Source organism: Hipposideros armiger, unplaced genomic scaffold, assembly GCF_001890085.2.
Source record: "Hipposideros armiger isolate ML-2016 unplaced genomic scaffold, ASM189008v1 scaffold_0, whole genome shotgun sequence".
NCBI classification, from domain to species: domain Eukaryota; kingdom Metazoa; phylum Chordata; class Mammalia; order Chiroptera; family Hipposideridae; genus Hipposideros; species Hipposideros armiger.
The window spans coordinates 649,734-663,532 of NW_017731350.1; the positions used below are offsets into that span (position 1 = coordinate 649,734).

At 37.5% G+C, this 13,799-nt stretch overlaps 1 protein-coding gene across 4 annotated transcripts in view; it reads right to left on the minus strand.

Annotated features, from left to right (window-relative positions):
• Positions 1-13,799, minus strand: part of CLIP4 (CAP-Gly domain containing linker protein family member 4) — a 60,694-nt gene that overhangs the window by 8,111 nt on the left and 38,784 nt on the right. For all 4 annotated transcript variants that reach the window (XM_019661416.1, XM_019631059.1, XM_019623469.1 and 1 more), the window contains exons 12-14: positions 11,268-11,402; positions 7,989-8,112; positions 3,381-3,445 (exon numbers count right to left, since the gene is read on the minus strand). In XM_019661416.1, the coding sequence (XP_019516961.1) occupies positions 3,381-3,445; positions 7,989-8,112; positions 11,268-11,402 (324 nt within the window). The remainder of the gene's footprint in view (positions 1-3,380; positions 3,446-7,988; positions 8,113-11,267; positions 11,403-13,799) is intronic.

The following is a 13,799-nucleotide window of genomic DNA, read 5'->3' on the forward strand; positions in this document are numbered from 1 at the left end:
TAGAAATAAAATGGTCCCAAGTGGAAGTTCCGAGGATTAATGACTAAAGATATTGGTAAGTATGTGAGCAAATAAAAAAAATATTGGTTATATAGTATAAAAATCATTATAATAATGTAAAATTTGTGGGGAAAATAAAATAGAAGCAATAACTCATTTTCTAAAATTTTTCTACTATTTGGGAAAGAGAAAACATAATAATTAACTTCAGACTTTGCTAAATATGTATGTACCTATAGTAATTACTAAGAAGCAAATTCATAGGTAAAACTTTTACACACACAGAGAATAGAATGGAAAGAAGGGGGGGGTAAGAATATAACCAGAATGAAGTCAAGAAAGAAAAACATTTAAATACAAAAAAGTTGAAAAAGTAGAAAATAAAATAGCATAAATAAATTCAACAGTATTAGTAACTAAAATAAATGCAATAAGTGAAACTCTAACTCATGTTATAAGACAAAGACTATCAGACCATATATATATATATATATATATATGTATATATATATATATGTGTATATATATATATATATATTTGTTTAAGTAAAACCCAACTATATTCTATTTAGAAAATATCCCAAAAACATAAGAACATAGAAAAGTTACAAGGCAGTGAACAGAAAAAAGACATATTAGGCAAATACTTAACAAAAAGAAAGCTGATAAAAGATAAAAAGAATAATTGTAAAAGCAACATCATTATATTAACACCAGGAAGTGAAATAGGGTAGGTATAAATCCAATAAAACATGTACAACGTCTATATGAGGAAAATTATAAAACTCTGATGAAAGGAATCAAAGATCTAAATAAATGGAGAGGTATTTCATGTTTATGGATAAGAAGACTCAATATTAAGAGATCCGTTCTTTCCCATTTGACCTATCTATACAATACAATGACATATCAATCAAAGTCTCAGCAAATTATTTTGTGGACATCAACAAACTGAGTGTAAAGTTTATATGGAAAAGCAAAAGGCCCAGAAAAACCAACAAAATAATGAGGGAAAAGGTCAAAGTCAGAGGACTGACACTATTAAACTTAAGAATTACTATAAAGCTACAGTAATCACAACAGTGTGATATGAGAGAAAATAGACAAATAGATCAATGGGAGAGAATAGAAAGCCCAGTAATAGACCTACACAAATAGAGTCAACTGATCTTTGACAAAAGAGCAAAGGCAATGGAGAAAAGACAGTCTTTTCAACACATAGTGCTGGACAGACAACTAGACATTCACATGCCAAAATTAATTAATTAACCAATCAATCAATCAATCAATCTATAGACACAGACCTTATGCCTTTCACAAAAATTAGATCAATGAATCATAGATTTAAATGTAAAATGAAAAACTATAAAACTCCTAGAAGATAAAATACAAGAAAATCAGGGTGACCTTGGGTTTGCCAATGACAGTTTAGATACAACACCAAAAAACACAATCCATGAAAGAAAAGATTGTTAACTTGGACTTAATTAAAATTAAAAACTTCTGCTCTGTGATGAACACTATTAAGACAATGAAAAGACAAGCCATAGACTGACAGATAATATTTGCAAAGCATTCTGAGAAAGGCCTAGTATCCAAAGTATCCAAAGAATTCTTAAAACTCAACAATAAGAAAACAACAAACAATTTAAAAATGGGCAAAAGATCTGAATAGACAACTCACCAAAGAAGATGTACAGATGGCAAATAAATATGTGGGAAAGACCCTCATCATCTGTTATGGGCTGAACTGTGTTCCCCCCCCTTCAAATTCATATGCTGAAATCCTAACCCCCAGCATCTCACAATGTGAGTGTATGTGGAGATGGGGCCTGTAAGGAGGTAGTTAAGGTAAAGTGAAGCCATGTAGTGGGCTCTAATCCAATATGACAAATGTCCTTATAAAAAGAGATTAGGACACAGACACAAACAGAGGAAAAGACCATGTGAAGACACAGGAGGTAGATAGCCATCTACAAGGCAAGGAGACAGGCCTAAGAAGAAACCAACCCTGCCGTGTGACACCTCAGTCTTGGACTTCTACCCTCCAGAACGCTGAGAAAATGAATTGCTGTTGTTCGAGCCACACCATCTGTGACCCTTTGTTATGCTAGCCCTGACAAACTAATACAACATCATATGTCATTAGGGAATTCCAAATTAAAACGAGATATTACTATACACCTATTTTAGAATGGCGAAAATCCATAGGCCATAAAGTTGACCTCAACAAATATTTAAGGATTGGTGTTATACAAATCACTCTTTCACCAATGGCTATCCACAGGGAGAAAAATAAAATTAGATCCTTACTATATGCAAAACCAATTGTATGTGAAAAACAGAAAACTTTTTTTTATAGGAAAATATTTTTATGTCTGTTTTAGGAAAAGAGTTCTTAAGACAAAATATGCAAAATATAATGGCTTGCTGTTTTGACTACTTAAAAATTAATAACTTCTGCTCATCAAAATATACCCAAAAAAAAGGCGGGGGGAGGGGGCACAGGACAAGTCAGAAACTGGGCAAGATATCTGCAACACACAAAACTGACAAAATATTAGTGTCCAAAATATGTAAAGAAGCCTACAAATTAGTAAGATAAAGACAAACCCACCAAAAGAAAAATGGGCAAGAGACTTGAACAGGTATGTTATAGAAGAGAACATGTATATGGCTCATAAACGCGAAGATAGGCTCGACCTCATTTGTAATCTGGGAAATGCAAATCTGAACCGCAATGAGATACCATTTAAATCTATCAGGTGGGCAAAGACTTCCAGATCAAACAAGACTAATACTGGTGAGGCGAGGGGCAGCAGAGGCTCATCCACTGCTCATGAGAATGTGCATTGCAAACAGCTCAGCATCACCTAGGGAGGCTAAAGACATGGCTACCCCTGTACCTGGCGATCCTAGAGAATCCTTTTGCAAATGTGCACAATAGTAAAAAACAGGATATAACCTAAATATCCATCAAGTAGAGAATGAATAATATATTTTAATGGAACACTAAGGAACAAAATAGCAAACAACATTCAAAACTAAATAAACATATTTGTTGATATATCTATATATGGGTGATAAAGATATAAAGGAAATCAAAAGAATAACTAACATAAAAGTCAAGACTCATACCTGAGGACAGGGTATATGAAAAGGGAGACAGAGGAGCTAGGGCGATACACGGGGGTTTCTAGAGCTCAGGTAATCGTCTCCTTCAGCTAAGGGGTGGGTAATAGATGTCTGCTTTATGACTACATAAGCCATAAAATACACTTTATATACTCTTGTATACGTATATATTTCACAATAAAATGCTAAAATAGATAAATCAGGGCAAAGGAATAATTATTAGGAACATAAAACTGTAATCTTACCAGGATAAGAATGATTCTGTTTATTCGAAGAAATTTCTGAAAGCGTATCCAGGGAATCTGTTACTCTGTGAATAAAACAAGAAATGCAAACCTTATCAGAAGCAGCTGGTTTTTGGATTTAAGACGGGTTCCTAACTGAGGTTTCACACCAATAGTTATTTCTTATTTCACTTGTTTGAGAAGCATTTATTGAGCATCTATTATGAGCCAGGAATGAACTTCAATCTAGCATCAGAGACAGGCAATAATCAAGCAGAAAAGGTCCTTGTTATGGGAGGATAATTAGTACAGGAAAAGTCAACCTAAAGTGAATTCACTTAAAATAGGGACCTGACTTTATTTCTTTGGAACTTCAAAGATGAAACTAAAATATATGAAAATACATTGATTTCATATTAAATTTAACAAATGTTAGATTATAATTGTAAAAACATCATTCTTAAATTAAAAAAAAAGGTATCACCTGAGTCTGTGGATATGTGAGATTTTTCTGATAAAATTGTATGGCCAATACAATTGAGCATTTTTTACTTTATATTTGACTCTAACCATAATCTTAAAGGTCTTTCCTGAAAGGTTTCTCTTTCTTTTTTTAATATTAAGATCATTTTATTTTAAAAAGGCCAATCCTAACAGGCTCATGTTCTTTGAAAAGTTTACTGACCTAAATCTGCAAAGCCTTCATTCTGTCAGTCACCGACCCCAGCATACTTTGTTACCATCAAGAAATCCTGCAACTCTTGCCATATTTGCAATTTCATCTTGCAATTCATATGCATCTTTTTTTTTACATGATATTCAACATACAGCAATCAATGACAGACTGATGAACACACAAAAAATATGACTGGATGAAAAGGAGAGATACTGGAATTAAGTAGTGATGGATAGTTGAGAACTTAATTTTTTAAATGATCAGTTCATTAGTAATAAGGACCTATTTATTACTGAGAACTGAGAATAAGGAAATTAATACTATGTGATGAAGACCACTTGAACAAAAGATGATATAGATATAGACAGACAGACAGACAGATAGATAGATAGATAGATAGATAGATCTAGATATCTAGTCAGTGAGTTTTCTTAGAATTTCTCTAAAGCAATATTGATTGACATATGTTACTAGAAGAAAAGATATTACACCTAGATGAAAGTTGGGTGACAGTAGAAAGCCATCCAAGCAGAGGAAATAATATGCAAAGATTCTGGGACAGGAGGCACAATTTTTAAACATGAGGGTAGGGGGAAGACCAGCTAACAAAGTGACGCTGTGACTGGCACTACTCTATTAAGACTGTCCCCTGCAATCCCAAGTTTAAAATTCTTCCTTCTTGAAGATCAGTAGTATCTTTAAAGAGCTCCAAAGCTGGTTTAAATTAGAAACTCCTCAAAATCAGGGACCATGTCTGTTTTATTTGCTTATAGAATGCCTAGCACAGCACAAAATACTAAAAGACACTTAATAGTATTTGATGATGATGAATGAGACAATCAGAAGATGACAGGAAGACAGCTGGATCGAAATAGCAGTTCATTTAGAGCCCTGTTTCTTTTAAAAAGAGGGGGCTGCTATTAAATGAATCACCTTAAAGAAGACCAAGTAGAAGGCAAGAAAAAAACATAGAAAACATGTGCTCCGTGAACAAAGCGAGAAAAAGATGAAACCGTAAGTGGCTTCACAATATAAAAGAGAAGAAAAGCTGTTACAGCATAAAGAACACACACTAGATCTGATCAATATTTACTGTGCCTGCAATATTCCAAACTGTTCTCTGAGTAATCAAATATGAAATGAAGAACCCCGGTCCTCACGACTAGGAGACAAATTAAAACTGGTTAAGTCTGCAGCGATGTGTTAATGAAGATTTGTCCAAATTACTATGAGAACCCAGAAAATGGACTGGTGACTCCACATGGATTTTACTCCCAGATTAATCGTTTATAAGGTATAGGCCCTGAAGAAAGTCACTGAGCCTCTTTTAACCATTACAGGGTAATGGTTAAGGGCATACATTCTGATACGAGACTGCCTGGGTTCAAATCCCATCTTGGGAGCTGTGCACAGCTGCACAGCTCACTTACCCTCTCTGTGGTTTACTGTCCTCATCAGTGAAATAGGGATAGTTACAGCACCTGACCCACAGGGTTGCTGCTGCCACTCGTTCACAGCACCCAAAACAGCGCCAGCACATAGAAGCGCTGTTCACTGGCTGTGACCTCTTTTTCTTCATTTATAAAACGACTGCCAAAACCCAGCAAACTGCCTAAAAGCAAGGGCGTAGGAAAAAAACAACAAAATCACAAACCTGGGCTGAGTTCAGCTCCACCATTAACTAGTGTAAGAGATCAAAACATGCCACACTGACATAAGGATTATTTTGAGCTGAAGACTTATGAGAACCAACAAATGCAGGAAGAGGCCTTCCCTGCCTCTCTTTCTCCAACGAAAAGACAGCCTCCAAAAAAAAGAACGCAGTTGTCATTAATCTCCTCCCCAGGAGTTTCATCAAACAGGGAAGACTGACTCTTATTATCACAGGAGAGGAGATGAGAAGTCAACCAACACCCAGACAGACACTGTCACAAAGCACACAGCCAGATAGACATTGTCACAAATTATCGGGTCTCCATCCATTTTCCTAAGGGCCTGTTTATCTTTCCTAAAAATCATTTGCTCAGTAAGTGGCCTTCCTTCCCCCGCTTCTCCCTGTTAATATAAACTCACAGATCTCACCAGTCTCAGGTATTCACTTCTTTCTGTGATGCCCTGTGCATATACAATTAAATAAATTTGTGTTGCCTTTTCTCCTGTTAATCTATCTGTTGTCAATTCAATTCACAGGCCCACACTGCTCCCTGAACCCCAGCTACTGACCCTAAGAGGGTAGAAGAGTTTTTCCTCCCCTACATTAGCTATATAACTCTACCTAAATTACCTCTTGAAACCTTTCTTCACCTGCAAAATGGGAATTATCAAAATACCTCACTGGGTTTGGGGGGAGTAATGAACTATGCATCTAAAGGGCACTGTACAGAGCCTACTACTTAGTAAATGCTCAGTAAATATTCATAATAGCTATTGTAATTTTCCAGCTCACCGGACCAAATACTTACTAGGATCAAATGAAACATTTAATTGAAGATACTTGATGAACTGCATATGTTAAATGCTATGTTATCATAAATCATAAGGAAAGAGGGGCCTGGCCGAGTGGCTCAGTTGGTTAAGAGCGCGAACTCTGAGCAACAGGGCAGCTGGTTTGATTCCCACATGGGCCAGTGACGCTGCGCCAAGCTGATCTGCCACTGAGCTGCAAACAGGTGGCAGGATGGCTCAGCTGGTGTAACAACAAGATTGCCTGTTCGATGGTGGGCTATGCCTGCCCGCAACTAAGACTGAACTCAGCACCTTGAGCTGAGCTGCCACCCGGATGGCTCAGTGGATAGAGCATGTGCTCTTAAAAGCAAGGCTGCTGGTTCCACTCCCGAATGGGACAGTGGCTATGCCCACCTGCAACTAAGACTGAACACAGCACCTTGAGCTTAGAGGCCACGAGCTGCTGGGCAGCCAGATGGCGACTGGAGCCCTCCACAACTATGACTGAAAAACAACAACTTGGCTGGTCCCCTCCCCCAATTCCCCAATTAAAAATAATAATAATAATAATAAGCAAAGAATTATATTAATTATATCAGGTACATCATAAAAGAACAAAATTAATACAAAAACTAGATGCAGTTATTCAATATGAAAAGCCCACTGAGGAAGAAAATGGATATAAAAACTGATCAATTTGCCAGGAGGTAGTCACACAATCTAGTGGAAAGGGAACTGGACGGGAACCCCAGGTTGTGATCACAGATCTAGTCTCATGAATGTGATTATACCACATATGTTATTTCCTCTTTAAAGATTAGCATTCCACCTCCCACCCACTGAAAGCGTACCAAGCCCACCCCATTCAGCCCATCAGCCATTCCACATAACGGTACCTGGAATTTCATGACGACTTGGTTTCTGCTCAACTTATTTTTTTAAAACCAGAGCGAGCTGGTACAAAAGCGTACTATCTTAAGAAGAGATGCCGAGGAGGTATATTATATATAAATCCTCGAAGCTTCACTTCCCCCAAAGATCTACTGCCTATCTATTTTTGAAAACTAAAGAAATCAGAGAAAAAAGCCATTTGGGTTCCATTAGGTTTGTAGTAGAATGAATGGGGCGCCTGCTGGCAGGAAATTTAATGTAGTTAGGCTTTGACTGAAGCAATCAGGGAGCATTTTTACTTTTGTTTGCATGACAGATTAAGCTGCTGCTCTCACTGTTCTTAGCGGCAAACGCCACTGGTAATAGCCTACACATACTCATAGGGTTTGCAAATGAGGAATAAAGGAGGTTTTTAAAATTGCAAATCCTCAGCAAAGCAAATTTATCTTTCCCTGAGCCTTCTCTCTGAAGTAGGTGGCTGGCTGGTTAACCCCTTGAAAAAAAGACCAGAGCTGTTGTCAGTGCCCATCTTTAATATAAAATAAGGGACTCTAACTATAAACCACTGCAAATTACTAGAAGTCCTTGTGAATAAACATGAATTCCATTTTTCTCACCTTTGTACTCTGGATGGGGGAGCAAATATTCCATATCTTGGAGAGCAACTAAAATACTGCACACCTCCAACTGAACCATCGTTCTTGCCATGGGGTTTCTCAAGCTCTATACCATACCAATATCCTAGAAGAAGAACTGGAGATGTAAGAAGCATCTGCACCATATCCAAAACTGTGATGCTGTCATACAACCCAAGGTCTAGATGGTTTCACATTTCACAAATGACCGAAATGACGAAAGATCATCATTAAGCTTTCGAATGATAAAATTTGAAAAGTCGAAAAATGAACAGGAAAAACATTCTACAAGCTTAATTGCAGAGTAGTACATTAAGAGAGAATGATAAAATGCGCAAACACAAATTTGGCAAGGATTAGCTGTTATGCAATTAGGATATGACCAAAATATATCTAAAAGCTATAATGAATAAGCAACTGTCCTTGACTCGGTAATATGGTGTATTTAAGTGAATGAAGTGTAACGTAGTCTTGAGATGGTATAAATCATAAAATGAACATGCAATCTTTTCATTTTACTCTCCCAATATCAGAACATCACAAACAGTTCTTCAACAATTAAAGGACAAAAATAATATAGAAAATAGGACTAGACAGTATGGTGGCGCTTCTTTTTCTTTTTTTCCCCACCCAAGATGAAAAGAAATATTCTTTTTAACCTAAATTTAGGTTAGCTAACAGGAAGAATTTTCTAAAAGACTTTTAAGTATTTTAAAAGGTCCATTTTGAGAAAAGTTATAGGATTTCCTTTTCTAGAGAGCCTAAAATTAAAGTAGAGGGGTTGCTTTTAGTGTGGTAAATATAAGGTAAATGGACAAATACCCCGAAGATTCTCGAATTGAGGGTGCCAGTTTAAAGTGCCTAATAATCCATTCATTTTTTATTTCAAAGGAGAATACAGTAGTAATTGTATCTGGTCTCTTACAATCATTATCAAATAAAAAATAAGGACATAGGTATTGAGAACATTGCAAATTCCAAATTCCAAAATATAAAAATATTGTTTCTTTCAGATTGCTAGTTTGAAGGGTCAATTATATAACATCTAAAAAGACAACCTACGAGTTATTTTGCCTGTTATGTTGAAAAAGATGAGCCTATTTCCAGATATTGGAGTTTGGGTTGAAAAGACTAATTGCATTTCCATGTTTTTTGTACTTGAGCAGTCCTACTATGCACAAGTAGAGAACAATGTATACAAACTTACTGCTTAGCCATACTAGTGCTCTGAAAATAGGGCATCACATTTCTGAATGTCATTAACCAGGTTAGCCTGGCTGTCATTGCTATTTCTCTGAGTGCCAGAGTTATCATTTTCCAAGTTTTACTTCCCTTTGCCTTTGATGCTTTCCTATATTTTTTTTGCATTTTCCCATTTTAATATACAGTACAACTGCTACATGTTTACCATGTTAGCTCTTAAAAATGTGTAACACACAAAAGACAGACATTATGACAAGCGTTAACAACAGTGACAACACACTGTCTGGTGGTGCTGAGGTATGGATATCTTTCCATTTACACAGTAATATTCTTTCAGAAGTGGCGCTGATAAAAATGCTAGAGAGGCTAAACAGACCTCTCTCAGGTCTAGATCTTATCATCTGTAAAAGTCTAGGTATTATCACTGCTCCATAGAACTGACTGATCAACTTTTGATGCCCTAAGCAATATATGATACTATTTTCTAAAAGGCAGAATGATTTTAACAAAAAAGTTTCTAACTTTTATTACATTTGCTTGTTACTTTCCAAATTTCTAAATGCTTCACATTAGGAATTTAAAAATTAAAAGCCAAAATACATGATGAATTTTATCAAATGAATCAAACCATTCCAGCCTCATCTAATATAACCCCAGAAAGGAAACTCTAAAGACATATGGTGATTATGAAAAATAAACCTACCTTTGGGATTCCAAAGTTTTCATTTGAGAACTATATTAAGAACATCCTAACTAATACCAATTACTATATGGAGACTTAAAAAGAAAATGAATTATAAAAGCCCATCTCAAATCGATTAGGTAGACTGTAGCTATAAGTGCTGTTAACAAAACAAGAGTGTGTTGGGAGACAGTTCTCCATGGCGCTCTCGTATTTCTGCATGTTTTATGGACAGGGGCATCGTCTGTTTTTTCATGGATGTTTTTACAGCGGGCAGCCTTGGAGGAGAGACAGAGTCCACCCCAGCGCAAAAGACAGGCCTGCTTACTGTCTGGTATAAAGGTTCAGATTCCTTAAGCTCCGTAAACCACTGGGTGTGCAGGTGTCAGCCGGCCCTCTCTAGCTCACCCTCTGGGAACTGGGGCTCAGGGAATAAGTGTAAGAAAATGGGGACACTCTGGCTGCTGCTGCTGTTGAGAGTATTCAAGTCCTCTAGGGGCCGGCTGAGTGGCTCAACTGGTTAAGAGCTCGCTCAAGAGTTTGAGCTCTGAGCAACAGCGGTTCAATTCCCAGCCTGAGCTGAGCAGCCGTTGAGCTGTCAACCGGTGGCAGGATGTCTCAGCTTAAAAAACAAAAAAATCCTGTTAAAGTCCTCTGTCTCTGACCCAGGAGCCCAACATCTTAAGCCAGCATCTATGCAACTGTAGCGATCTCTCTTCTTAAGTTGCAAATAGGGTAAAATCTCAGATCCTTCACCTCTTGACAGACTGCTCCAAACTTTTTCAAAAATCCAAGTTCTAAGTCACCTGTTCTTTACATGCTGCTATGCCACCATGTGTCAAAATAGCATATTGCTTTTTAAATCATACAAACATGGTTTCATTCAACTGGCTTCTATTTGCAATTACAATCACTAAAAAAAAATGCAAAAGAAAGAAAATCTTTACTTTCAGAAACATAAGTCTAGATTGGAATGTATATGTAAATATACAAACGTGTGTTTTTAAGGTCCCAGGGTATGCAAAAGCTTTTCCATTTTCCTTTGAATCCCTGCTTGCTTTTCTCTCCAACCCATTCTGATCAAAGCTATATGCCATCAACTCATTACCTACTCGTTTTCAAGATTCTCCTTAGCAGAAATCTAATCCTACAATGTTTTCTCTGTTATTAAACACACTTGGCAATCAGTGAGAGTAAACTTGGAGAGTGGCAACTAATTTTAACACTAGGCAATTTAAATACATTTGGAAAGAAAAGTTTTTGGATAATAAACCATCTACCTGAGTACCAACGGCCTGCATTTTAATCATGTGAAATTTTAAACCTTTTGTATTCTAAAGGATTCAAATTGGGCAAAGAATATACAGATGAGTTACCTGGAGCAAAGTTTGTTGTCCCAAAGAACTTAATGGTGCCAATTCTCTGACCAACCACCAGCACTCTATCTCCAAGTTGGAGGTCTCCTTCACAATGGTTATCATTTGCTACAGATGTTGCTGAGGAATTCGAACCTGTTTAATTGGTTGGCAGGGGAAGGGGATAGGGCAGGAAAAGAGGAGAAAAAACAAAGGGAAAAAACTCAAAATACATTAGGCAAAAAAAAGAAATCACTATATAATCAGTCTAGTTGGTTGGAGAGTTCAATATATGGCGCCTTTCGTTATGTATGTCACCTGCAGTTCTGTTTCACACACTTGAGCTCAAGCTGCTCAAAGGAAATGTGAAGGGTTGCCTCAGAAAACGATTGATGGGAACTTAACACACATGCTCCCGATCAGCTCTCTTCAGGTTGCCTGGCGGCACTCTCTCCGAGAACAGAGGTAAGCACACTTTCTGTCCAGGGCTAGACAGTAAGTATTTTAGACTTTGCGAGCGATGCTGTCTCTGTCACAACTGCTCAACTCGGCTGTTGCACCACAAAGGCAGACAGACACAATGGGCGTGGCGTGTTCCGATTACACTTCATTTACAAAAATAGGTGTTAGGTCGGATTTGGCCCATAGGCTGTCCCTGTTCTAGTAAAATGCTGCAATTATAGTAGTTCACGGGGACTCAGTATAAATGATACAGACAGGAATATGCTTTGCAAGTGAAACTGCTGTAAGGGTCCAATTACCCCAAATTCATTTTTTTATTAGGAACAAAACCGCTCCCCCCTCACCTTGACTCACACCTAAACCCTGAAATGCCCACTATTAAACCTCAGAAGTCCTGGAGGAATGATGTCTGGAAAGCTGCTTAATTATGACAGAGAAGAGGTGGGCCCTCGAGATTTCTCCCATCAGCCCAGACACAGATTTGGATAGCGGTCGCCTGGGAAGGCCTAGAGAACGCCATGTGAGGACATGGGAGAGAGGATAAGTCGCACCGTGAAAAGGGGAAAAACTAGACACAGGGCAGCAAACGAACAGGATAAACCCAGGGAGAAGGGAGGTCTGGATAAAGCAATACAAAAAAGTCCACGGTCCTCACAATAATGAATATTTCCGTAGGACTTCACAGTTTACAAAGTGCTTTTCATAAGAATTCTAATTACAGATAAGATACAAACTCAGGAATGAATTGAGACATGGTGTTCACAGGTAGCAGGGGGCCCATCTGGATTAAACCCCAGGCCCTGTGACCGGAAATCCTCAGGTCCGTCCCCACGCTGTAGCCAAGGGACCAAAGACAAGTCCAACAGCGGGACACAGTGCAGCTGAGAGCAGACTTCCTCCCCGTCCTCTCCCATTTCCCTAATCCATTCTTTCTGTTCTTTCTCCCCAATGCTTTACCCTAACTTCCCAGTAATGTCCACTCTCTGCCCGGCACATCTCCCTCAAATGCAAATCTATAGAGGAAGTGGAATATTGACACGCTAGAAAAGCTACTTAAGGAACTGTCCCTGAGGTTCCGAACACGGACCTTCTCTCGCTAGCTCATTCTCTCTCCCGCCCCTTTTAAAAAGGTCCTCTTTCTCACTCCACTTGGTAACTGTCTTCATTTTTACTATTATTTAAGTCTACATATCCCTCAAATTTGTGAAAAGAAAAAAATAAAGGTAATTTATGTAGGCATACTAGAGGTACTTCTCATAAAGTGTAAAAAAAAGGTAATTCTATAAAAATTTTAAAATCAAGTAAACGTCCAAAGCCCCAAATTCCAAATGAAGGAAGCATTAAAATGTAAATAACATGAGGACAAGCAAGATTGTGGTGTCACTGCCTCTTCTCACCTCTGGTCCTCCCAGCATTAGGGAGAAACTGGATGTGGAGGCAGGGGTATCTATTCAGAAAATAAATATTCCGGGGAAGCCTCTATAATAATTATTCTATAAATAAATTTCAGGCAAAACTTCTAGGTTCTCTCCTTTCAGAGTCTCAGCTTTTAGATTTATTACGGCAATGTTACTGTTGAGGGTTTGTTTGGGTTTAATTCTTCTCATATGACAAAATGTTTAAAAAGAAAAAAAATCTGTCATGAACATGTTGTATAATAAAATTTTGGCTCAGTACAGATATTTAATGTATTAGAAAAAGAATCTGGTAATTATGAAGTTCATTAAAAACAAATTATGCCAGAATGGCTTCATTTCCTTCCTGGACAAGTTTGCTATGTAGGTAAATAAGTGACCTGCAATATTTCAAAATATGCTGATTTCAACAAGAAGTTTGATAAAGTGTTTTGTACATCTTTACACTTAACTGAAGAAATGTGGCCTGAATGAGATTGTGCAGGGTTCACAGCTAGTTAAATAAACCACATCAGAACAGATTAGCACTGTTGACCTGTTTGGAGAGCCTCTGACCGTCTCCTGCACAGTTTTAAATAATACCTTGGATAAAAATAGAGAAAGCACGCTTTCTCAATATGAAGATGACACAAAAGTATGTGAAAACCAATGTGCAAGATGTAAGAGACAAAATTCA